General features: G+C 31.6%; 1 protein-coding gene across 1 annotated transcript; it reads right to left on the bottom strand.

Moving 5' to 3' along the window:
- Positions 1 to 894: 894 nt before the first annotated feature.
- LOC143071211 (alpha-L-fucosidase-like) lies at positions 895 to 27,623 on the bottom strand. Its single transcript, XM_076245382.1, has 8 exons — positions 27,259 to 27,623; positions 19,769 to 19,875; positions 12,170 to 12,300; positions 8,752 to 8,885; positions 5,423 to 5,520; positions 4,758 to 4,890; positions 2,793 to 2,963; positions 895 to 1,981 (listed from the first exon to the last, which is right to left on the bottom strand). Exons 1-8 carry the CDS (start codon positions 27,597 to 27,599, stop codon positions 1,723 to 1,725), a joined length of 1,374 nt encoding a protein of 457 aa, XP_076101497.1. The 5' UTR covers positions 27,600 to 27,623; the 3' UTR covers positions 895 to 1,722.

The raw sequence follows: 27,623 nt of genomic DNA, 5'->3' as shown, positions 1-27,623 counted from the left end.
TGTATGAGGTGTGGATTTTATTCTTTGGGCTCCAAGTAACATGATAAACCTCACCCCTTTCTGTATGTGTGTGCTTGTCCCAAATGTGGAGCCTGTTACGCAGTGGTTGCTGTTGTTACATATTTGTTTTTTGTTCATTGTTTTGTACATTATTTATTATGTAATTTTTTTCATTTTAGGTGTTTTATTTTTATCATTTCGAGGCATTTTATAGCTGACTCTGCATCACGGGATTTGATAATTATTGAAGGCCATGCGGTGACCTTTAGTTGGTAAATTGTTTGTGTCTTTTGTTTTATTATGAACAGGTGTCGCATTTGCAATCATACAACCTCATCTTTTTTATGAATAACACGTTTTTCACACGTTATAGCTTTTCATTATGGATTTGATTTTTATATATAAGTTTTCCATGACAAGTTACAGTTCGAGTTAGAATTTTGTTTTCGTCGTATGATCAATTTACGGAGTTACAGTTTTCGTAGGTAGACAAATCGTATTTATACGAAAAAACCTGTAGTCCACACGTCCGTTATGCTTGGAGATATTGATGAATAGTCTCCAACATGACAAGTTATTGATCAAGATAGCATTTTGTTCCAGGACACTAACATTTTAACCGGTAGGAAACTACAGTCTACTCCGACACCTAGGTTTTACAATATCATGCCTTAACCGACATATGTTAATGATCTCAAATTATCATTGCAGTTAAACCTGAGTATTCTGACACTATTTAATCCGACATTCATTTCTGGTCCCCCAGTGTCGGATTACAAGGTTCGCTGTATACACTGCAATGCAATTATCTCAGAATACTTATGTGAATGCTGTTTAAATAGTGGAAAACACTTTAAATGTAGTATACAGAATAACATAAAAACAACCAGCGTAATAGATAATGATTAAGAACATCGTTTATTTCATACTTTGACATACATTTCTAACAATATTATTTTATTACTCAAATACATTATATCTGTACAAACAAAATAAATAATCAAAATAACAAGTAATATATTGTCATTGTCAAAGTGAGAATATGATATCTATAATATTTCAACAAAAACAAATGATCGAAAACAGAGACTTTAATCCTTGACGATGTAAATACAAATATGGTCGGAAATCAGTATTATAACAATTATAGTTTTTCCATGGAGTCAATACAGGATATATCGACCCAAAGTGGTAAATCGGTCTTGTACTTCGTCCTAAGTCTTTTCTCAGGTCAACATTTTCTTGTATCGACCTCAAACAAAAGCTAAAATTATATGCTATCATCGTTTATAATTTTGCATCATCCATAATCGATATACGGGTAAAACTATTGGCAACTTTTTGTAATGCCATACAAATCTATACAATATTAATTTTGTAAATATAAATTTTGCAGCATTCTGTATTTCTAGTAATTTTATTTTTTTGATTTTTTATTAAAATGTTTGAGTATTTTTACAACAGAACAAGTAATACTTTGTAAAGGTATGATATATGGACAAATGTATTATTATGTGCCTAGCCTTCTTGCATATGGATTGCAATATATATATATATTGAAAAGCCTGTTGTTTGGTTATTATATTTTAAAGATTAGTAAGTCCTGATACTAACACAGCTTTGTTTTTGATCCTCGTTGAATTGATTAAAATAATGTTAGAATGCCTCAGGAATGTCGGGGCGTAAAAAAATATATAGTATATATCTCAAACCCAGTCATGTTTAATTCTGTAATCCTGTCATTTTAAATGTCCATGCCCATTGACATGGCATAGTTTTCACAGACATGTGTGGTATCTGTATGTTGATTCCTTTCCCACCAGTTCCAGCTGTCCATGTAAACATTTCAGGATATCCCAACATGCTGACAGTTGTGTCCTCTGATGGTATAGGTGCTCCAAGTTTTAACAAGTTATTATCTGGCCATTCCAGCAGTATCGCAAATACATCAGTTGCTGTGACCGCCTTCTTCAGTGTATACCTATTAAATAATGTATTCAGTAGTGTATGCTACTTATTTATAAGAATGCAAAAGACATAAACACAACATTTAAAAATATGGAATTGTTTTGTGTCTTTTAATTGCTACCATAACTGGTATCTTTAATACATACTGATTAGCATATCAACTAGTGTATAGACTGCACGTAGTTATTCCGGCTAGATTACTTACTATTTTTGTGAGGAATAATAATAAACGGTAAAAGTTGTGTACTGTGCAAAACCAGTACAGTCACTTAATCATTAGAAATGTACAAAATAAATCAAATTAATCTATAAATGCCAATGCTTATAAAACTACATTTATTTATCATCAGTGGTTATCAATTACTGTCATATTCACACACATAACTATGTAATATATGCAAATGATTCATAATCAATTAACCAAGATGAGTTTGCAGTGCCATGCAATCTCCATAGAAATGACACTGCATACCTAATATCATTGACCTTAGTATCCATACAATGTACACATGATAAAACAACTGTTAGATACATATTCGTGAATTACCTATACTGATTTTCCATTTCCATTAATATGGCCTTTTCAGAAAGTAATATAGTAATGGCAGACGCCACACATAGCTCGACTAAGGCTTGACAGTTTCTTACTTCGTTGAGGCGTAACATATATCACTTGTTCGAATACATAGACTTGTTATATAATGATAAACTCAAAAATATAAAATTATTTCAAACATTGCTTAATGTCATTTATCTGTTGTTAATCTATTTATTTATATAAGTTATTAATTGGTCATGGTTGATTGTACGTATGTACTACATACCACACATCTTTAACTACAGTGTCATTCTGGTGAACCCATGGCCTTGTTCCATATATTCCATCTCCATTTACACGCAGCCATTGTCCCATCTGACGTAATCTCTCTTCATAAATAGGACTGATCTTTCCATACTTAGTTGGTCCAACATTCATCAACATATTTCCTCCACAGCTTATTACAAACATTGAAAAATATATGGTATGTAATATACATGTAAACGCATTTAGACTATATGAAATATGTCAGTATTTGGAGCAAATATATTCATTTAATACCATTTAAACGCCCTATAAATAAACATTGAATTTGGTAATTGAAAAGATCTACTTATATTTAAGTAGCTTCTAAAAGAACAAAACAGTCACTACCTTCTTCTTCAATTGAACTTGTGCTGTCAGTGTCAGAGAAAAAAGTGACTGCATAAATGCTAAGTACATATGCAAGTTAAATTTCATTTAACTGGTAAAGGAAAAAAAAATATTCTGATTATGAAGACATTTCTGTCAAACATTGTAAAATTGACAGACAATTGTCAATACCATTGACGTCTTAATAACTGCAGGCTCATACTTGAAAAAGAAAAAAAACCTTCATCTATCAGATAAAAGAGACAACTAAAAAACGCATGTATTCAATTATGCTGTAAACGTTTTCTCTTCAGCTGAAAACATGTCCCTCTTCCAGATTCCTCAAATGCCTTTTAAGTTTTATAACGTTATTGATGTCTTAAGGAGGCTTCCGGGTATAAAAAAAATCAGCAAAAAATTAAACATTTGTTTTTTCATTATAATTTGTGTTTATTACACTATTATTTATCACTTTATAATATGAACAAAAATTCCGGAGACAATATAAAAAAGAAGATGTGATATGATTGCTAATGAGACAACTATCCACGAAAGACCAAAATGACACAGATATTAACAACTACAGGTCACCGTACGGCCTTCAACAATGAGCAAAGCCCATACCGCATAGTCAGCTATAACAGGCCCCGATAAGACAATGTAAAACAATTCAAACGAGAAAACTAACGGCCTTATTTATGTAAAAAAAAAATGAACGAAAAACAAGTATGTAACACATAAACAAAGGTCAACCACTGAATTACAGGCTCCTGACTTGGCACAGGCACATACATAAATAATGTGGCGGGGTTAAACATGTTAGCGGGATCCCAACCACCCCCCTAACCTGGGACAGTGGTATAACAGTACAAAATAAGAACGAACTATAAAAATCAGTTGAAAAAGGCTTCACTCATCAGATGGACAAAAAATACAAGTGGACGTGGCCCGGTACTTATACATCCCGACACAAAAAGACACAATGAACAGATCTGAGAGTACTCGCATTTAACTGACAGCTAGTTCAAAGTCACTAACAACTAATAAAAAAATTATGCATCTAAGACTTAACAAATCTATTTGGTTTGGCCACAGTTGACTTTAAAAATGTGTAAATCATTAAAAAGCGCCAAATTAACTCCCTTTGGTGCAAAAATGTAATTTTTTGACGTTTAAATAGAAATATTTTTTTTAACTCATCTGTGACCTATATTTTTTATATTGTTTTCAAACAAGCTGTACATAAACTATATAATTGTAACATTTTAGCGATTTCTGTAATTAAGTTCTTTTTTTTTATTTCGATATTACCAATATTTCTCCTATTAGTTCAACAGAAAAAAAAGGACATTAACAAAAAGGTATGCTTCTTTCAGAGGCAGATTGTGAGCTTAAATGAATGGGGACCCCATATCTTTATTTTAAATTTCTATTAGGTATGAAATAAAGTTAAATCATAGAAAACAATAGCAAAATCCTATATTAGAAAAAAAAAAGTTAATTTAGACCCGTGAGACCCCTTAAATACTTTTTCTACAAACGAACATAACAGTTGAGAATTAAAGCTGACAATAAAGTTTAGGATCACTCCGTATGACCATGATCAAAACATAGTTACCTAACAGTAGATACCAACTGTGATAACAGATCTTCTATTGTAAGGAAATCTTCAAACCTAGCATTTCTGCGGTATGCCCAGGCATATTTGTCTATTGTCATAGCGTTCTCCCATTTGTGTGTCTGGAGCTTGCCTTTAAAATTACAGAAACAAAATCATCTATTTACATTTGAAACGAATTTATTACTATCGTTCTTTTGCTTTTGAAAAACGGTTCTGCATACAACATCATTCAATATCGTTATTGTCTTCCTAATAAACGGTTTCATATTGTTTAATAGTAAGTCAACTTTATAGCACAATATGTTTGATCCTTTTATTTCAAGAATATCAAAATGGATTTTAACTTCTTACAAGACAACTATGTTATACTCTCTTGTATTTCTGACAAAGATTGAAACATAAAGCATAAAACATTATGTTTACTATTTAAATTATTTCTAACCAAGGAAGTAGTTCTTGCCTCATTAGTAGCGTTTGTACAGTGTACAATTGTATAAAGGGAATACACATTATACCTGTTGGAAAAGTGGCAAAATATTTCAGCGGAAAATCTATAATCATTTTATACTAAAAATAAAATTTAACATGGCAAAACAATTATAAAAATGGCAAGCAAACACAAATATTTAATAGAAAATTAGCAATTATCAAATTGTATATACCTGGATTATATCTATCAGTGCATGTAAAAAAACCACCATGTTTACAGGGAATTCCAGATCCCCATCTATCATTTGTAACCACTGTATCTTTTACTGGACTGAAAAGTTAAGCAAATGTTGAATTAAGTAGTAAAGTTCTGACAACATTATTTACACAGGTTTTAAGTCACCAATAATCAGCAAAAATAACAAAAATCCTTACTATATAACTACAATAAACTAGTGTTGTGTGATACTTTTGAAATTTGTTAACCTGAGAAATAAACAAAAATGAAAAATACTTAATCGTATAGACATGCATTTAGCGATAGACTCATCAACAATATATTTTGCTTTTAGGCTAGGATTATCATACAAAAATGATATATTGTTGTTAAATGTAAACACTCTTTGATTTATTTCAAAGAATTTCAAAAAGTTCGTCCGGTTATAAATAAACAATCATTGGCACTCACACCCCATCTTCCTATATCTAATCATCACTAAAAGAGGGGAACAGTCAAACTCATAGATCGAAAAAAAAGCTGACAACGCACTGGTTAAAAAAGGAAATGACAACCAGTCAAATAATAGTACACATGAACCAACATGTAAAACTAAAGCTTAAGACTATGCAACACGAGCCACGCCAAAACAAAAGTGATCTTAGTCATCTTATGTGCTTCAGAAGGGTAAGCAATAACAATTTCTTCGTTAGTGAATCAAATCGAAAGAAAAAATACATATTGAAGTTGAAAGTACATGCAATCATTTCAATTCACAAAGCTCAATTTTCAAATTGACCATATGTGTCTGATTAACAGCTCATGACATATTATTGGTTGACAGAATATAACAATCCTGCAGGCACACATTGTAAGATCAACGTTAATTCTTTGTTGATTTTACGTTGCTACATTAATCAACAAATAATCATAATTGATTCAATGTTGACATTCAACATTCGTTGGCATTTAACATTTAAATTAGTAAATTGATTCAACGTTGACAACCAACATTTAAATTAGTACATTGATTCAACGTTGACAACCAACATTTAAATTAGTACATTGTTTCAACGTTGACAACCAACATTTAAATTAGTACATTGTTTCAACATTGTTTTGAATATTTATTGTGTTGAAATACCAGCATGAAGTCAACATTGGCTAAACAATATACCCAGTAGTTATGGATACAAGATTTAAAAAAAAAAGGTTTTTAGACATAAGACATTCTTTTTGAATTGACAACGATTTTCACCTAAAATAAAATATTCAGTGTAGAATTATCACTAAAACTCTTGGTTATTACAGAAATATTTTACGCGGAGATATAGATGATTAGCACGTGATAATTCCCAATTGACCTTGCAACGTATTATTGATTTTACTATTGCATATTTGAATCAAAATATCAGAAAAAAGCGGAAAGAGGGGGTTGTTTACATTAACAACATGGGATTGAAAGGTCGGCAGTAATATGGCTAATCAAGATGAACGTGAAAATGATGCTATGAAAACTGAAGAAAAGTTTTGACACAAATGAAGGGCAAATTTCATTTAGACAGATTTACATGTAACAGGACAATAAATAAAAAGAACTACAATGGTAGATAAACCTTCAATATGTTTAAAGGAATGGTACCTAAACTGCGCCTATTTTGACGGTTTGTATCTACGCGTTTTATTTTACGATCCAAACAAAATTAAACCATTCTTTATTTCTGTGTTAATTTTTTAGACGCATCTTTATTTACTATATAGTTGCAGCCATTTGATTTTAAACTCATATTGAATCATAAAAAATGAGCAGACTCAAACAAGTGAAAATTCAATAATTAAGAGTTCGCAAATTGCATCCATCCCGATTGAATTTACATCCTTAAAAATCGAATCTCATGTTTTGAGTTATGTCTTCAAATATTTAGGACAATTTGACATCAATCAACAAGAGCCTTTCTTACATGGGCCTCACAATGACAGGGGAGGAAAAAGCAGAGGTTTTCACTATTAATGCATCAATTTATTTTGATTTTATTGCATTGACTTAATTGAATAGTTCTCTCAAATAAGTGGTTTGACATAAGAATACATGGGGTAGGAAAAGCAAACTTTGTTTCATATTTCGCACACTCATATATATGAAACAGACATAAGGCAAACAATATGTGTATCAAAAGTTGTATGCCTTCAAAAATTAGGATCGGCCAATAGAGACAATATTATTAAATATTTTGCCGATTTTTTTCCCGTATTCCTCTGGGAGGATAATTTCTGTTGTTATGCATGTCGTTAAATGTGGATAAAAATATAAGGGATTAGTACATAAAATTATGGTTCTGAGAAAAATGCTAAACACATGTTATTAGTCGTGCCATGCTCTCTATATCTTAATGTGGTCATTTTTAATTGTTGAAAATGACAGATCTTCTACGAGTTACTGACAATCAATGATATTTATTTGAAGTTGTGTGCCCTAACCTATTCAGAAGGACCAAGTGAGCTTTCATCATCATTTAGCGTACGTCATCCGTCCTCGACGTCGTATTCGTTCGTCGTCGTTAACTTTTACAAAAATCTTCTCTTCTGAAACTCCTAGACCAAATTTAATCAAACTTGGCCACAATCATTATTGAGGTATCTTGTTTAAAAAATGTGTCATATGATTCTTTTCCAAAACAAGATGGCCGACACAGCTAATAATAAAACATAGGGCGAAATACAGTTGTTGGCTGATATCGCCGAAACTAAAGCATTTATAGCAAATCTGACATGTGATAAACATGTTTATTAGGTTGAGATCTATCCGTCCTGAAATTTTCAGACGATTAATACATACGGTTGTTGATTTGTTCCCTCTGACATGTCTGAATTGTTAATTTTTATGAAATTTTGCATTTTTTTGTCATCATCTTGAATATTATTTCATATAAAGATAAACTGTAAACAACAGTAATGCTTATACCTCTGAACTTAAAGCATTAAGATAAAGCGTTTATAAGGTATTGTTTTATCTGCCCTGTAAGATTCAGACAATCCGTTGTTTGGTTGCTGCCCTTGAAATAGTAATGTTAAAGTCATTTTGCAGCTTCCTGGTTTTTGTTTTATTATTGTTGTCAGAACCCAGTTAATTTGAATAACTAAACGAAAAAAATATTGGAAAAAAAGACGGACGTCATTGCGGGCTTCATTTTTTTTTAATTGAGGGCGATACAAACTTGTTTTAATGATGTTTCTGAAAAGGTAAATAAGAACCTTCAACTCGTATTGTGAGCCATGTAAAATAACTACATATTACTTGTTTTGACATTATTCTTTAGAAACTAAAATAACCGTAGTATTACTGACCTTTCATTATAAAGCCAAGCCAGGAAATTGGTGGAATTCCAGTATGCATCAGTAGCCTCCCAGTCTCCATCCGACCATATAACTTCAGGTTTGTAAGTATTCACCAGTTCATATAACTCGGGCATTGCCTTCGTCTAAAAATCTTATATCCATTAGAAAAAAACTATTATCAAAATTAATTGAAAACTAATATATTTGCCTAAAAACGTCTGTGTATTTCTGTTTACAAAACTTTTGAATTTTTCGAAAAACTAAGGATTTTCTTACCCCAGGAGTAGATTACCTTAGCCGTATTTGGCACAACTTTTGGAAATTTTGGGTCCTCAATGCTCTTCAACTTTGTATTTGTTTGGCTTTTTAACTATTTTGATCTGAGCGTCACTGATGTGTCTTATGTAGACGAAACGCGCGTCTGGCGTATAAAATTATAATCCTGGTACTTTTGATAACTACATGTACTTTCTTATTTGTGTTCGACTAGCGTGGATATTGTGTTTTATTCAAACTTTACTAGGATCTTGGCTAAAAAGGTGCATCTGTGTTCTACGTTTAATCAAATAACACATGTTTAGTTTAAGAACATGCATTTAATAGTATTAAAATTTAAGCAGACAAAGCTGACATTACAAAAGATTGCATCTGACTGTCGTCTTCGAACGTTAGGATTTTGAATGATCATAAACGTCTTTATGAATTTGATTTGCAAAACATTCGAGCTTCGATTTTAAGGTTTATTTGAGAACATTACCTCAGAAATAAACACCATTTGAGTTTTCCTTTTAAAAATGCTGTTTTTATCTGTAACGTATAAAAATTCTACTTTGTCTCTTTTTATTTGGTTTGTCCTAAATCACTTGATATTTAACGTTTCTGCGGTACGCATTTCGTTATTTTAAAACAAACATGGTTTAAATACACAAACATTTTAAAAACTCTGTTCAGTCTGAGATGTGTCTTGTCTGTTTTTACTATTGATAGTAAAACTACATAAGCAAAAATACCGACATCAAAGGAAAAATAAATTCGAAAAGTCCTTTAATAGAAAAAAAATAATCAAAAGCTGAAACATACGAAACAAATGAACAATAACTGTCATATTCTTTACTTTGTACAGGCATTTTTTGATGTACACATATGGTTGATTAAACCTTATGTTTTAGCTAGATTAAAATCTCACTTGTGTAACAGTCACGAACACTATCATTATATTGACAACCATGTACGAACAAAACAAGCAGAGGTAACAGGTATTTTTTTTCTGTTAAGCAGTTAACATTGTACTATAATCTTAATCAGCATAAAAAAAATAAAATATCAAAATCAAAATGTCACTTTTTATTATCTTCGATGTAAATGTTAGTAACTGTTGACTTATATAACTATTATTTAGTGTAAAGTTATTCATTCTTAGCGACAGAATTCTCTTGCCGGGGTTTACTATTTTGGCATTTTGTATTTATGATTTGATAACTTTTGCAGTTCTAGACTTAAATTGCTACTCTTTCATGTCTAACAATCCATCCTGAAATACAAACAGTTCTAAAATACGAACCGGAACAAGTATATGAATAACAAAAAGAGGTATCACTTTCTATTGTTAACGATATAAATATTATAAACGAAAGAGTTATATAGAGATCACTTTGGACAAAAAAAAAACAGAACTTGAAGTACCGTTGCCTGATATTTTAACTAAATGAAAACAAAGTGGCATTCTGTTTTATTTAGACAAATTTCTTTACTTTTGTGTCTAACAATAAATTATGAAGTAAAAAAAGTACTCAAACATGAGTACAATATTAATAGTAATACAACGTTATTGTGATCAATATCAAAATTAATAATTTCTGACTTATATAGGTCTCAATTTGAGTAAAACTGTTTATCCTTCACGAAAAAAGAACAGAATGTTAGAGCCGTTGTATACCACTATATCAATAGAAACATTATAAGCACATGTGATTGATGCGACACGTATGTTTTCGATTTTAAACTTCAATTTCTTCACTTTGATGTCTTACAATCTGTTATAATGTATAATAAGTACTCAATTATCATGCAGTACAAAAATATAAACAAGAAAAATATTGTCACTTTTTATTGATTTCAACAAAGATATTAGAAACCGTAGACTTATAAAGCTCACAGTCTGTGTTAAACTATACATCATTAGTGACAAAAAAGGACAGAATGTCGTTGTATAAGTTTTGACACCCTTTGTATGATATACCAAATGTGCAATTCTAAAGTTAAATTTCTTAATTTGTATGTCTAAAAATCCATGCAAAGGTATAAAACATACTTAATTAGCAGGGTTTTTATATTTCAATTTTGCATAGAATCTTTTGAGAAATAAAATAAAGCATTTTTATTTTGTCATTGTGTGTCCGGTCATTTTCAACATTGCTCAGTCATATCTTTTTGCAAGATTTGAAAAAAATAATATTCAGTTTGTTTTCTTTTTTGTTGTTTTTAGATTTAAATATTAAATGATGATATCTTATTTTATTTCAAATTTGAAATAGAACGTATGAAGAATAACACAGTTATTAAAATTTTAATTTTGTTCCTGTCTTTGGTCCACTCATTAGTTTAACCAAACATGCAGTCATAATCGTACGCTAACCTTTTACAAAACATATAAGGCACGCTCTTTTCTTGTTAAAGCGGAAGTATACGTGGAAAGGAACGCCTTTTTACTATGTTAAAAGCTAACAGAGGTGCCTTGCTTTAACACAGTGGGATCGGGAACTTAAAACGCACGTTTACTTAATATGTCTATTAAAATGTTGGAGTTAACGCAGAGTTAGCACATCGTTTACATGAATTGCACGCAAGTATATGCCACGTCTACATAGATTGAAGTTCTGCACTCAACTGTACATTCAAGCTAATTAAATTAAGACATCAATAAATTATTGATTATTAATTGCTTGGCAAAAGATAAATTTCAATGATGTCTGCCTTTAACTAAGTTGTTCACAAACTGATCATTTGAATAAAGCAAACATTTGAAAGTCAATTAACCATGACCCCAGGTCACTGCTACATTATCATCTATGTTATATAATGTTTTAATGCTGCTACTAGCTTAATAGTGCACTTCAATCATAACTAGCTAACTTTTAGGGGTTCTTCTTAAACACTTAATATAAACAGGAGTTTCAAAGTCAATCGATTATGGATGAGCTGATAGCCTAAATAATGTCTATGGAGATGACGTATGACAATGCTAAACAACTGCTTACCAAATAGTGTTGTATTGCCATATTTGCATTTCATTTACCTAATCTTATCAAACGTTTTAGAACACACACTCTTCCGAAAACAGCACGCCTTAGTCTAACTGTATAACAATTGTCCGGTAATTGATATAATTGATTAAACTGCACTAATAATGAGCTTCTAAATACATTACCCTGACAAAGTTGCGTTTCTTAAATTCTGAATTTTTGTCATCCAAATATGTTGGGTTAAACCATTCAAACAGTGAATGATATAGTCCAAACCTCATCTGTGTTTTCGCTCTGATTGCAGCCGACAACTCACCTGTAATGACAACATGTCAGTGGTAAGTAATACATGTATACCTACATTTTATTATACAAGACCAGGCATCTATTGCATTCTTCACACCTGAACATAGATGTGATTGCATCATTATCGAATTTGACCTCAATATTGTCCAAAAATAAAACCAACCGTATCAATATTTGGAAAAAAAAATATTGTTTGTTCCTTTCCCAACTTCATGAACAAACGACATCAAGTTCGTTTCCAAATCATTGATCAACTATAACTGCTATAAAGAACGTAATATTTCGTTAATATTCAAATTGATTGTCGTTTCATTATCTCGAAATATAACATATTTGGAAATACAACGAGTGAACATGTCTTGTATTATTGCATTATCATGTATATCATTAACGATGTTCAAGGACTTTTGTCTTTTTTGATAGATTTATTCAGGAACAATTTGTGCCCCTCTGCTTGCCGGATTGTTTCTCTATTATTATGAGGCTGACTTCATGCAGGAACTTTTAGGAAGAAAGATACGAAGTAAGTGATATCCTTTAACTCTACTTTCCGCCATATAGATGATGTTCTTTCACTAAATTTGGTGACTATGTGGAACGCATCTATCCCATCGAACTAGAGATAAAGGATACTACAGATACAGTTAAGTCGGCATCATATCTTGACTTACATATAGAGATTGACAATGGGGGTCGGATGAAAACAAAACTTTTCGACACAAGAGATGATTTCAGCTTTCCAATTGTGAACTTTCCTTTTCTAAGTAGCAACATTCCAGCAGCACCTGCAGACGGGAGATATATCTCCTTGATACGATATTCCTGTGCTTGCATTTTCTAACATGATTTTCTTGATAGACATGATAGAGGGTTGCTGCTCACAAGGAAGCTATTAAACCAAGAGTTACAAATGGTGAAGTTGAAATCATCCCTTTGTAAATTTTACGGACACCATCACGAGTTGGTTGACCGTTATGGAAAAAGCGTTTCCCAAATGATATCGGATATGTTCTTTACATTGTAACTACAATCCCCTTCCCTTTCATGAATGTGACCTACCGAATTAGACTATTTACCGGATTTGTTATCACATTAGCAACACGACGGGTGCCACATGTGGATTAGGATCTGCTTACCCTTCCGGAGCACCTGAGATCACCCCTAGTTTTTGGTGGGGTTCGTGTTGTTTATTCTTTAGTTTTCTATGTTGTGTCATGTGTACTATTGTGTGTCTGTTTGTCTTTTTCATTTTTAGTCATGGCGTTGTCAGTTTATTTTCGATTTATAAGTGTGACTGTCCCTTTGGTATCTTTCGTCCCTCTTTTAGTCATATAATTTAATATTTGTAACGTCCTAGGCGTTAGCACTAGTAGTGTCACCTGATTTTATCCTGTCAATGAATATTTCTTAAAACAGAACAAGTTAAAAAAAAGACGAACAGCATATCAGGCATTTCATGCTTTTTATTTGGGAAAAAAATATTGATTTCAAATGCATTTGATTTGAAAAAGTAAGCACCAGCTGAACATTACAAATTTACGTAAGGGATATAAGCCGTAAAATATTGGACAATATAAATTTCCAATATTATACAGAATGGACTGTTAGAGGCGTATATTTTACTCAAATCATTGTTTAACACGTCGAAAAAGGTAATACAAAAGAAAAAGCAATCAAAGATTTAAGTTCATCCAGTATGAACATTTTTGGGGTAATACATTTTCTTTACATTTAAATATATTCTACATGTTGGCCCTTTTAAACAGTAGCTCAACTTAAAATAATAGACACATAGAAAGTACAGCTGAAGGTAAATAACGCATCTTGCTACATTATGAATAAGACACAGGGTATGCTAATCATGTTTTTTGCGTGCGCAAGGACTACTCATAGTGATGAAAGTATATTCGTAATTAGTACAAACACGAAGAAAGAGAAGTCGTTATTAGTGAGTGTTGTTTCAAACTTTAGATTACAATCAAATGTGTATTCAGAATCCATTTAGATACATTATTTCAGTGTGGATTACAAAGAGGATATAGTCAAAGCAGCTAATAATGGCAAGTTTTATATATATATTATATTTCAAAATGTAATCCTTATCCATTAGTTTCTTGCTTCTTCTACGGTTTTATTTTTTAGTAGGTGAATGAGAAAAAAAAAGAATAGTATACGAAGACAGGTTCTTGTTGAACCATATCGAGTGCACTGTAGTCGATTTCATTCCAAACATATAATGATTATGAACAAATAAAGAGGAAAACAAATCAAGAGACTGCTATTGTTTACCCAAACGGTACCACCTGAAAATACCCTCCCCAAGGGTTTCCGCTGGCGGTCGCAAAATGAAAAAAAAATGATAATTGTGGCGATTAAAATTCGACATTTGCGAAAGAATTTAGCAAAAGAAATATAATATACATGTAGCGATTTATTTTCATCCATCTTGTTAATTTACTTTTTTCTGTTTCTTGGGCTTAACCTGATCAGACAATACTCGGAATTCACCTTGAAATCGTTAAGATTTCGACAGGAAATCAATAATCAGCTGATTGCATTTTATAACTATCGACAACAAAGGACTAATTAATAAAGGTGTTGCTTACATTGTTTGACAAAATGATATGGTTAAATGGCGTACGTCACATATCAGGATTTATTAACTTCTTTGCGACGCACGTGTTTTGAAGTCTCCTCATCGTCTTTTATTGATAGTCCAAAAAAGAAAACTAATGTTATGACGAAAAATGTTTAAAACCAAGAAAAATCTCCGATTTTAAACTTTATCCTTTGACTTTGATATAGATAATTGATTTGAGAGAGTACTTTAAAGTCGTTTGATTGACAGGATGTGGTTCAAGCATAGTTTTAAATCTCAACTTTTCCATTTACGATGTTCTAGGAAAGAAAACTGTCGTTATGAAGAAAACTATACAAAAGATTGGGAACAACCCCGCAAAGGGAAGTAACCCTTCAATGTGATGATTACACGTTCAATGAGGGATCAATTTCAAGTGATAAAAGCGTTTTCTTAGACCAAAAGGGCACCTGTTTTCTTGTGAAAAAAACTTTCAAAAGAAGTGTACATATTTCTGCTATTAATGACCAAAACATGTCAAATAATTTTATTTTATTCCAGGACTGATATCTTCTTTAATTTCAAAAGTAAGTGGCTCCCTCTTTTAGAAAAGTTGTTCAAACTATAATAAATTTTTTGAAGTTAATAAAAATCCTTCTTTTTAAAAGTAAATGTTTAGTGTTTATTCATTACAATGTAGACTCTGGGATAAGTTTTAGAGAATAATCATACACATCAATGAGCAAACTTATTTGGGGGATAAGAAGGGGGCGGGGATGTACATTTGGTACATTTGCTTAAATATAATATGTATAGAGACAATATTTCATGTATCTCAAAAGAGGGACGAAAGATACCAGAGGGACAGTCAAACTCATTAATCGAAAACAAACTGACAACGTCATGGCTAAAAATTAAAAAGACAAACAGACAAACAAAAGTACACATGACACAGAATAAGCAACACGAACCCCACCAAAAACTAGGGGTGATATCAGGTGCACCCAAAGGGTAAGCAGATCCTGCTCCACATGTGGCACCCGTCGTGTTGCTTATGTGATAAGAAATCCGGTAAACAGTCTAATTCGATAAGTCACAATCATGACAGGGAAGGGTATTTTAGTTACGACGAAAGGAACGTATCCGATATCATTTGTGGAATGGTTAATCCAGGTCTGCGTCTTTATAATCGGTTTACCGCTATGATAGTACAGATTCTAGATTTGATATTCCGAAAAATTATAATTTTTCTTTTCGACCATAAGTATGTCATGTTAATTTAACGACTGTTTATTGTAGCTGATGATCCTTTATTTATATTTAAGGTGTGTTCTGATAAGCTAATGTGGTTGGTGTATTACCCTTGTTGGTTCTTGATCAGTTGATTATGTGACCCCGACATATTTAATACGGTATTCAGTTCAATGTTCTATTTGTTGCTGTATGCATACTTTCGCTAAGACAGTACATATTTCTTATAAGTTGGAGACGTTTTGTCTTTAGTAAATTATTTCTTTCGGTGTGTGATGCAAATCTTGCATTATACACACAAATGATTGAAATCCTTGAAAGTATCAAACTTGATATAATATCAACAGTTGGTTCTTTTAGCAAATTTTTTGTTGTTGTAAAAGTTATCTCCCAAACACTGTATTTTATTGTGCGGTTACCACACATGATTGCGATAACCTTTTCGTTTGTATTGTTCGTTACATTTTTTTGGAATTGTTGGCTTCTTTTGATTGAAGCGGTCCACTAAATAATACCAGAATTGTTTACCCTCACTGGTCAAATAAGTCATTTGTGTTACTTATTAATCATGAGCCATATAGACCTAGAGTATTCTCGTTGCATATCCTCTGGTCTCAACTTTGAAAATAACCTCCAGTCCTATGGACTTTATAACCTGCTAAAATGCAATATGTTGTATGTACACTATCCATGACTGCAAAATTCTGCTTCATTTTTGTATCACCTGAACAAAGATTGATACATGTTTTGTTTTCTTAGTATACCAACAGTATTTGTTCTACCTGTAATGCATGAATATTCATGGCAGCACTTAGATACAAGTGTACACTTAAATTAATCAATATATATATACTAAGCAAAAAAGGAAACGTTACATTCAATTTGGTTTTTCATTTGAAAATATCACATTTATTAATTTCAAATAATTTCATTATTAAAACTAATAACCTGAATGATTTATCTATCAAATTTACTCATTTCTAAAAATATCGGAAATGGCGTGACTGTTTTCAAACAAATAACCATTTGTTTTTAAATTACCTGTACAGAGAAGGAATCGAGTTGTTTTTTTGGTCAATAATTGTGACGAACACGATTGTGAACAAGAGTTCGCATTAAAAAATTGAAAAAGTTACACGTAGGTCATTGTCCCATCTTCTCCAAAATGAGAGAGAACGAGCTATTGGGATGTTGGCAGCAGGAATGACTCAAGTGCAGGTTGCAAACTAGTTTAATGACTCTAGAATGACTATTGCAAGGCTCAGGACTTTTCTTAGAGATACTGGCACACAAAAAATTATCTCTCCCGTAGTGACAGGCCACGTGAAACGACGTTACGTCAAGACAGGCAAATCCGCATCATGCATCTCCGGAATCGATTTGTAAACGCGTCACAAACTGCACGACAAACCCACGGAAGTACATAACAACATAGTATCTGCTCAAACAGTTCGTAAACAATTACTTTGGTCTAGAGCTCGTCGTCTATTTTGGGGACCTATCCTTACGCAGTGTCACAGGATTGCGCGACTTCAATTGACTCAGGTACGGATTCAATGGAATAGGTAATTATGTAAACGTGTTTTTTTTAACCAATGAATCTAAATTCAACTTGAAATTTAGCCACGGCAGAGGCAGGGTATACATGAGGCGCAATGAACGATTTTCTGATGCGTGCGTGCAGGAAACATATCGGTTTGGTGGTGGCGGAATCGTGGTATTGGGCTGAGGTAGCAATACACAGTTAGAAGTTTAGTTTCGCATTTTGGCCCCTGTAATTTTTTTAAATATGAAAAATTTTGTACATTAAAAAGATTTTTAGATAATTGAAGAATATTATAGCCTCCTTAGTAGGTTTATATGTACATTTAGATTGTTTTTAGCATGTTTCATATGCATTTTATCTGTTTGACAATCCGTACTTCCCTATCCTTACCGCCCATAGGTCCATAATTTATGGTAGTGTGTATCAACAAAGATTTTGCGCTCGATCTTTTCAATTCAATTTTATGGAAAAACGAGCAGACATGCATATGATTTTTTTTGGACCACTTGATAGATATAAACCTATGGTTTCAGGAAAGGTATTACTGAAATTGATTGAAGTTTTCCGTTGGACCAAATTTTGGAGACTATTGTGACATGTTCATCCCCCTTTTTTGCTGTATTTTGTATCAAATAAATACAGATTGTTGCCATGATTACACCCAAAAGGGGATATATTTCACCATAATGACCATTAGAAATCAAATCTATGGAAGATTCTCTTTCTATAGATATATACATACATAAAACAAATATTAAGCCTTATTTGTTAGACAGGAGGGGAAAGAGGGTGTTTAAAAATTATGAGTGTCAATTTTAAGTTTTGTTCCTAACTGTGTATTGCTACCTTATGGCATTTGACAAAGCAAATCGTACCATAAATCTATTGATATTTAGATTAAAGATACAATTCTCAGGGAGAAACATCTTTTAGTATTACAATATATCATTTGAATGTTAGTTTTGTTGTGTATTGTCCTTAGCAACCAATATAGACATTTTGACACAAAGACTTGGTCTGTCATAAATTGATACTTTATTGGCTACACCTTGGAAAAGAAGATTGCGCGTTATGTAGAAACCTTAGAAGGGAACGCTTTATATTTTTTCATGCAACTAGATCAAATTTATTATTTTAGCAAGTATAAAGTCACTATTTCGCATGAACTAAGCCTGCATTTTTCCCCGCTGTTATAAATAAATTCAGTATTTACTAAATTTTAACCAAGGTTTTGGTATGTTAATACACATCAAAATTGACATTCTAGAGCTTTGAAACAGCTTTAACTTGTAAAATTTGTCTACTGCTAAGGTTAATTTAAGTTTTTAAACCAGAAAAGACAGGCACAGAAGGTACAGTTTTAGAAATTTGACTGAAAAAGGAGAAAATGCACTTTGACATTGCATGTTTCATAAAATCACTTTTTTGTTTCATTTCAGTGTCAACTGCTAACCTTCATAAAGTATTTATTTCTGAACCGATTTTCAAAACTAGCAGGCCAATTTGCTCGTTTTAGCTAGCAGAAAGCAGAAATTCATTTAAAGTGGAATTGGTAAAAAAAAAATGTTAATCCTTAAGGTGGCAATACACAGTTAGAAGTTTAGTTTCGCATTATGGCCCCTGTGAATTTTTTTAAGTATGAACGTGTTTGTACATTAAAATAGATTTTTAGATAATTGAAGAATAATATAGCCTTCTTAGTAGGTTTATATAAACATTTAGATTGTTTAGCATGTTTTATAGGCAATTTATCTTTTTTTGCTATATTTTGTATCAAAGAAATGCAGATTGTTGCCATGGTTACACCAAAAAGGGGATATATTTCACCATTATGACCATAAGAAATCAAATCTATGGAAGATTTTTCTAAAAATATATACATGCATAACTTATTGTTATCATTTTTTTGTTATAAAAAAAAATAAATGATCTTACAAAAATGTAACGTTTCTTTTTTTTGCCTAGTATGTATTCCGTTGCGAACTATAAATACATATGTAGTCCGCGTGCCGTCCTGGCCTAGACTGACAAATTCAATTCAATGTCTTTGATTTATCAGGAAGGTTTATTTTTAAATTCCTTGTACATGTTGTAAAATCTTACCAACAAGATCTCTATTAGGACCCGTAGCCTTCGAATTCCAGTTAAATGAATACTTGGATGGCCAGTTGGTGTAACCTTCATGATGTTTACTTACTAGTACAACATATCTATAATAGAAGATGAAATGGTAAAGGAGTAGGTCCGGTAAGATCCCTTTTTGACCCAAAATAAAGCAGTTTTAAAAACTTGTTAAAATGTAAACATTTAGTTATTTATTGGAAAGTAGAATGGTTCTGTTACATAAACATGATAAATATGGGCTATCTTTGTCAATACAATGCACATTTATCGGGTACTAGCATCATACAGTCATGCTAAATTATCGAAATCTTCACAATTTTAGTATTTTAGTTAAATTTTAGACGACTTTCGTCTTAAATGAAAGTGGCCGCACTTGTGATGATTCTTAATATTGAAGTGTGAGTTGTATCTGATGATAATACATTACATATATAAAGGTTGAGGATGAACACGGATACAGCCACTTTCATGTTTGACAAAAACCATCTGAAAAGTTACATTTTGTGGCATATTTGGTAGATTTGTCATATTTAAGGTTGAATCGGAACGTTTTTAATGACTAAATTAGTTAAAATCTTTCACATAAATTAATTGAATCAAATGAAATAGACACTTAAAGTGGTCAAAATCTTTTGTCAGATGAATCTGAAATTTGAGGCCAAAATCGGTATTTACCGGACCTACTCCTTTTGGATAGCTAATTAATCAAAAATACAGATCTGCAAATAGGTTAGTGTATATGGCGTTGTCATTTGTTATATATGGAAGTTATTGCCCTTAAATGGCAATGTTTATACTTTTGCAAGTGTACGGCAAAATATGGAAGATAGAGAGAAATCGAAATAGAAAAATATCAACAAACATGAGATTTAAGTCATGCATTAGATTGAAGTCTTTCTATTTTAATTCTAGTTACTTTTAATTTTGATAACTTGATAGCAAAGATATAATTTGCCTTTGAGCAATTATCCATAGAGCTTTACATATAACAAGAAGTCCATTACTAGACGTCTCTCTAGTAAAAAGTAAAATCCTTAAAACAATGAACTCCGAGAAAAATCCAAAACGGAAAGTCCCTAATCAAATGGCAAAATCAATGATAAAATACATCAACTGATATCGTATTCTCTTGGCATCTTTATTTTTTGAAAATTAACTGTACCCTCGGACTACAGTTTTTCTTTGAAAAAAACTTCTTAAATCACTATGCTATATAAATATTTGAAACATGTCCTTTTTTTAAAACACAACAGTTCATTTATCTTTGTTCGCAGTGAGCCGAGTGAGAAAAATAAGAAAACAAAGAGTAAAAATATTTTTGGTAAAACCGTATTCATGATACATATTAACCTGAACAAAATATTTAGAAACATTTACCAACCGATGAAAATAATCCTTAATTTTGAGTCCGGAAAGCAGTTATAAATGGTGAAAAAGACGATGTATAGCAACATAGTATTTCCCGTAGAACAATACCAAGAGTTAGAAAGACATATTCATATTGCATTATTGCAAATATAATATCAAATTAATTGCCGTAATCAGTAATCAAAATACGTTATCATGTAAGGAGTTTTTCTAGCATTGCTTTACAATAAAAGGATTAATGGAGGGATACTGGTTATCAATATCCCCTCTTAGATTATATGTAATACTCGCAAGCCCGTGCAGTACACAAATTTACTCGCGATAAAATTTACAAATCTTGCTGTTATAACAATATTTAATGATATAATGATCAACGAACAAGATGAAATTATATCATAATGATAAATATTTCGACTCAAGAAATGGTTTTCGCAAGTGTCATACAATTTATATTCATTATTTAAATAATTAACTAGTAATCAACATTTTTTTTTCTAATGATTACATCCACCCCGAAAAGTTCAGTGACAAACTATAAGGAAAAAGGTAGATCCGTTTTTTTATAATGTGTGTTGCGTTTAAGAAAAATGTTGCTGCAATGATCGAAATGATAACTTAATAAATAACAATTGATTTTAAAGGGGCACTAGCTGTCAGATTCATGTTCACCAATTTGATTCAAATTGTCATATTTTATTTATAACAATGTAAAACATTTTTTCAAACTGTCAAAAGTATAAAAATAAACAATTTACAGGCCATTGTCTCAATAAGATTAAGCTTCGTTTCGTGTGAATTTAAGCAATGACGCCATCTGATTAAATTTCGAGTTGACCTTCTATGACCATATAAGCGATATAAACATAAACATAGATATAAATGGATTAAGCAACTCGTGCAGTTAGATTTTTATAGGTCTACTAAATATTATATTATAGATTAAAAATTTATGTTTATCGTCGTGTTTTTTTGTTGATCGAATCAGTCAATCAAATTATTTACCTTTGTTTCACTTTCAATGTTGACATTATTTTTCTTTAAATAACCGTACTCGGACAATGCATGCGTTATTCTATCTCTTTCTACGAGGTAAAATTGGAGTTCACTTGAATACAGGTTTAACAAGGTCGAGTTATTCACTTGCAAGTGAATAAGTCATTATCAATTTTTATTAGCTTAATTTGACAAAATTGACCCATTTCAGCTGCTAAAAGTGAATTATTATTTCATTATTTCATTTTCATTAATGCCTGAACAAAAAAAATCATACTTTAGATTTTTTAATATCTCGTAGCAAGTGACCCTTTAAGGTTGATGACCCCTTCTGTAGCCATTTTTGTACGAATTTTTCAAACAAGTATTCTATCAAACTACAGATATAATGAATAATTGAGACAGGCCATTTTGTACATATACCAGGGGAAACTTGATGCAAAGCATTTTCATTTACTGTTTCATTGCATTTAATAGAAAAGAATACTTTGTGGCAGATAAACCAATATTTTTATAAAAAATCCACAGTCTTTAATACAAAGTTTTTTCATATAATATTTGAAACATAGATAACTCACTTGCTTTTCTATGATGTGCTAGTGTTTATTGTTTACAAAAATTTCTAACCAACCTCTAAATTCCAAAAAACCTCGTGCAGAGTCACTAAAGTCGAGCGCACCCTGAATGGTGTACTTGATTTGGTCCATATTTTCATTTGTTTTAACCAATAACTACATTAATAAACTTGTTTTAAGGAAATCAATACTAGCACTGCATGCAATAATCCTATATCTATCAGTTATCAAACTGCCAAAACTGCCAAAGTACAAGGACAAAGGCTGTGGATTTTCTATAAACTGTCCATATGTTTAGCATTGAATCAACAGAAGGGTACATAATCCTTAATGACAAGTCAACACAATTTTGATCACAATTTTGCCATTGAAACGTAAAATTGTTATAACGATACCTGTAAGATATTATTAATTATATTTAAGTATTATAAAACATTCTTTAAACTAATTTATTTGCTCAATATATACATAACAAAATCAAAGCAAAAAAAAAAAACCAGAAACGCAAATCTATATTCAGAATCTAAAAGTCGAGGCAACTCAGTTCTAGTATGGACTGTTTGATTCATTCTCTTATACACATAAATAAATATTCTCGTTTAAAATCACGAACAAAGTGTTCAAGAAGCTGTTTAATTGTTAATAAATAAAAGATAAAAGATTTTTATCGCTGATATGCAATTTGATTTCTTTAATTTCATCAGGATGAATATAATAATCTCATGCATTAAATGATATCTCCAAAACAGCACCAACGGTTGTGTTACACACCAACCGTACCTACTACGTAGCAAATCGGGAAACCTATAATTGGCGATATCGATCTAAAAATAATATGTCATCATCATATACTGCAAGGCAGCTACGCAATCAAAATGTAAAAAATCTGAGATGAACACAAAAGTTTTAATGAAAAGATTCGTGCAAGAAGAGTTATTGTAGAACATTCCATCAGACGAATGGAAATTTATACAATAATAGGTTCTCTTTGTAGACATAGTCGGAACGATATTGCACCTATTGTAAACTATGTGCAGCTTTTTCCCTACGACGATACCAATAATGATTGAATTTAAGTTTGCTTTTTTGATAGATTCATGTCAATTGATGAATTGAAATACATAGTAATCAAAGGTACCAGGATTACAATTTGATTACGCGCCAGACGCGCGTTTCGTCTTCATAAGAATAATTAAAAAGACAAACAAGTATAAAGTTGAAGAGCATTGAGGACCCAAAGTTCCAAAAAGTTGTGCCAAAAACGACTTAAGTTATCTTTGCCAGGGATAAGAAAATTCTTAGTATATCAAATAATTAATACTTTGAAGTAATACTAGTACTCAATCTAGTGTATTCAACTTTCAAACAATACAATGTAGTTCAAATGGTTGAGTTAATTAACATTGTGAACATTTATCATTTACCTCACTACCTTTTTTTAGTTTCGGTATCGCTTTCGGTCTCGGTATTGGTTTCGGTTTCGGTATCGGCTTATGGTGAACATGTCTATTTAATAGTGACCAACACTGACATACATATTAAACTTTGATGACTTACTATAGCGTATTGACCTAATGTGGATTCATTTGTTTTCGTGGATACCAAACATTCGTGAATTGACAATAACTTTTTCGTGGATATTTGATTACGTGGTTTTGCCAATGTCTGCATACAACTTTGTAATTTTTGTAACATTTTGATTCGTGGTTGATCGGTACCCATGAGGTCAACGAAAATTGGTACCACACGAAAGATAACAATTCCATACTATGAGTAAAGTTTTTATGCTCTATAGGGTTTCAGAATATCTATACTTTAATAGTTTTCAAATCGTACGGCAGAACAATGAAAAGCAAAATATACTTCGGTCAAAACAACGATTCCTATAGTGAGGTGATTGACGATTTCATTAAACCCATTTGATCAAGGAAACAAGCTTAGTAACACATAGTGGATTCTTCCTAATGTATGGTCTTCGTAATGTTCAAACCACATAAAATATTTAAATACAAAATTTACCTGAAAACGAATACTATGTTACACAAAAGAATTTAGTTATAATATTTTGAATTTGAAAAACATATATTAAGTTTAGAGTGTCAATAATATACGATTGTACCCATTATACCACCGGCAATGTATAGATTTTTAAACTACGCATTAATTGTATATAATAGATATCTTATAAAATATAAGTGGAAACTGTCCGATCAGAATATATAGTACTTGCAACCTTAGTCGTTACTATTTGAGCGAGCAATGAGCGGTCATTGATCAGCCACCGTCCAGTCAAGTTTGCGTCCAACTCACTTCATCAATCCGTCAGACTAATAGTTAAAATATGTGACTCAGCAGGCGGATCGAACCGATTGACCATTCTGAAGGATTGAACTCTACTACGTAACATGATGAACAAATACCTATTACCGAATCAATCGTTTTTTTAAATTAAAATGGCGCCATGGAAAATACAAAACATGCAAATACAGAAGATCAACATTTTTGTATCAATTATTCACCAAAGTTTTAACATTTAAAACAAAGAAATATGAGATAAAACTAAAATTAAATATTCCTAAGCAGGAATGGTAATTTCCGTCTTTATTTAGGACTGTCAAACCCGACTAGTGCCAAAGCTGATTTACCGCAATAGTGATTTTTTTTATTACCCAAAAATGCTCTGAAAAGTGAAATGCAATGATCATTTAATGCAATTTCGTCGTATTATTTTTAATATTTATCATTATTTTTATCCTTATTATCTTAAACCTCATAATAAAATTATTTACAGCCCTTTACCGAAATAAGGAAAATTGAATAGGAAATAAAATATAGAGATATAGGTCATTTGTTAATGTTTATACAATGATATGCATTGCAGTATCTTTCCTCTTATGTCTATTTAACTTTGTGGAAAACAACCAATTATGATGTTAAACAATCATAGGCCGCCAAAAAGTTCCATTCTAATTAGGAAATGATTGCATTTGTATTCAACAACAAAAAAATCAAATGACAGTTAATCATTACTATCGAAATAGGAAATTTATGCCTTTTTATCCAAAACAAAACAAACGTTTAAGTATTATGATTCTTTCATTCTTTCAAAAAAAATCTTATAGGGGGACGTTAAAATAACTAGTTACAAATAATGTTGCAGTATTGTTTATCTATAGAAGAAAATTGATAGTTATGCGAACACATATAGTCGTCTCAAATCAGATGATTGTTTAATTTTTTTAAACACAAGCAATTATTTTACCATACAAACTACAAAAAGCCATAGGCGTTCAATAATTTCTATTATACTCGAGACATAATTAGATTCGTATTTAACAAAAAACTAAAGTTTATGTATTTTTATCCTTGTACTATTAATATCTTAAACAATCATTAAAATTAGTTTCAAAGAATATCTGAATATATCAATTCAGCTAGAAGAAGTTAACTCAAGATTTGTACTTTGTTGACCCAATTTTATATTTCCATAGTCTGTCAAAATAGAAGCGAAATGTATCAAGGATATTCATATTTATAAACAGACAACAAATTGATAATGTCATGATAAATATTCAACACGCCGAAAATACGGACATCATTACACCAAAGCACACTATAGAAAACAAAAGATTAAAAAAAGACGGCTGACCGAGTGATTGTATGTGCTCTGTAAAATTACACTGCTCTAAGTCTCAAATTCCAAAACAAACACGGCAATTGTTATCCATATTAATGCAAGGGCAAAGGCAAAACGTCATGAAAGGCGTTCGATGATGAATTGGCTGCCCCTTATTTGTTAGTTATATCATATCTTTCAATATGTTTAATTATTTTCCATACGGATTATAATTTGCAAAATAAAACTTAGAATTTCAAAACCTTGTACAATATGTTCTGTAGACATAAACGCACTAGGAACTAGTGTATCGCTTTGCTTTATCAACAAGAGTTCGCTGTGGAACACGAGTAAATTTTCCATTTTGAAACACTCTTGCTACGACAAGGTAATGTAAACAATATGCAGTGTAACGAATTAACCCCAATACAAAAACACTTACTTATGTTGTACACGTAACGTCTTGTAACGTCACATGTTTATTACGTTTTTGTATGCGTAACGGGTATAACACAACAGAGAAATAGTCATTGTTGCATGATATCTAGTTTTTTTTCACTAGTCACAAAACTCAAGTCTAGCAGATTCCACCATAGGGAAAAGTTATGCCCTCTGTAAAACATATTAATCTGTTATACTTATACCTAGCAACTATACAACCACGTTTTATAGGCTACTTTTACATTAGTTCATTTCATAGGGCTTTTAAAATGCTCAATGCTTATATTATAACATAAAATCAAGCATTTGTGTTTTAACTCATCAAGGTAAAATACTAGCCGGCAGTTCTTTTCTCGATAGGTCTTTTCACCAAACTTAATGTGAACGAAGAGCATGGAGTCTCTTGACACACACCACAACTTCATTTTACAGTATATAACAATAAATTTTAATTTCGATGTTCAATGTACTCTTACCTTGCACCAGAATTTTGAAATATTTCCGCCCACTCCTCTGGATAAAAAAATTCTGTTGTGAACATAGGTGCAAATTCAGCATAAGTAAAGTCTGGACGGTAGTTTTTCCGCATGAAATCCACAATAGCCGGTAATGGTTTGCCTTTCCATGCCCACCACAGCCAAGCACCCGTTGAAAAAGATGGTACAGAAAAAACACCCCAATGAATGAATATACCAAGCTTAGCTTCATCAAACCACTGAGGAAGTGGTCTTGTATCTAAAGAATCCCATGTTGGGTCGTATTTTAATGAATTTACACAGAAAAACAAACACAAAACACAAATCAGGTAGACAGCCATTGTCTATTTATCTTATAAAGACAT

Source organism: Mytilus galloprovincialis, chromosome 1, assembly GCF_965363235.1.
Source record: "Mytilus galloprovincialis chromosome 1, xbMytGall1.hap1.1, whole genome shotgun sequence".
Taxonomy (NCBI): Eukaryota; Metazoa; Mollusca; class Bivalvia; order Mytilida; family Mytilidae; genus Mytilus; species Mytilus galloprovincialis.
This window is presented reverse-complemented; position numbering and strand designations above follow the sequence as displayed.

What these genes read in the sequence shown, in the direction of transcription:
- LOC143071211 (XM_076245382.1), bottom strand. Translation starts at nt 27,599, where the DNA reads ATGGCTGTCTACCTGATTTGTGTTTTGTGTTTGTTTTTCTGTGTAAAT. An exon ending in TCCTAATAGAGATCTTGTTG is followed by an intron (nt 12,301 to 19,768) that starts GTAAGATTTTAC and finishes TTGTCATTACAG; the next exon opens with GTGAGTTGTCGGCTGCAATC. An exon ending in ACTGTAGTTAAAGATGTGTG is followed by an intron (nt 1,982 to 2,792) that starts GTATGTAGTACA and finishes ATTATTTAATAG; the next exon opens with GTATACACTGAAGAAGGCGG.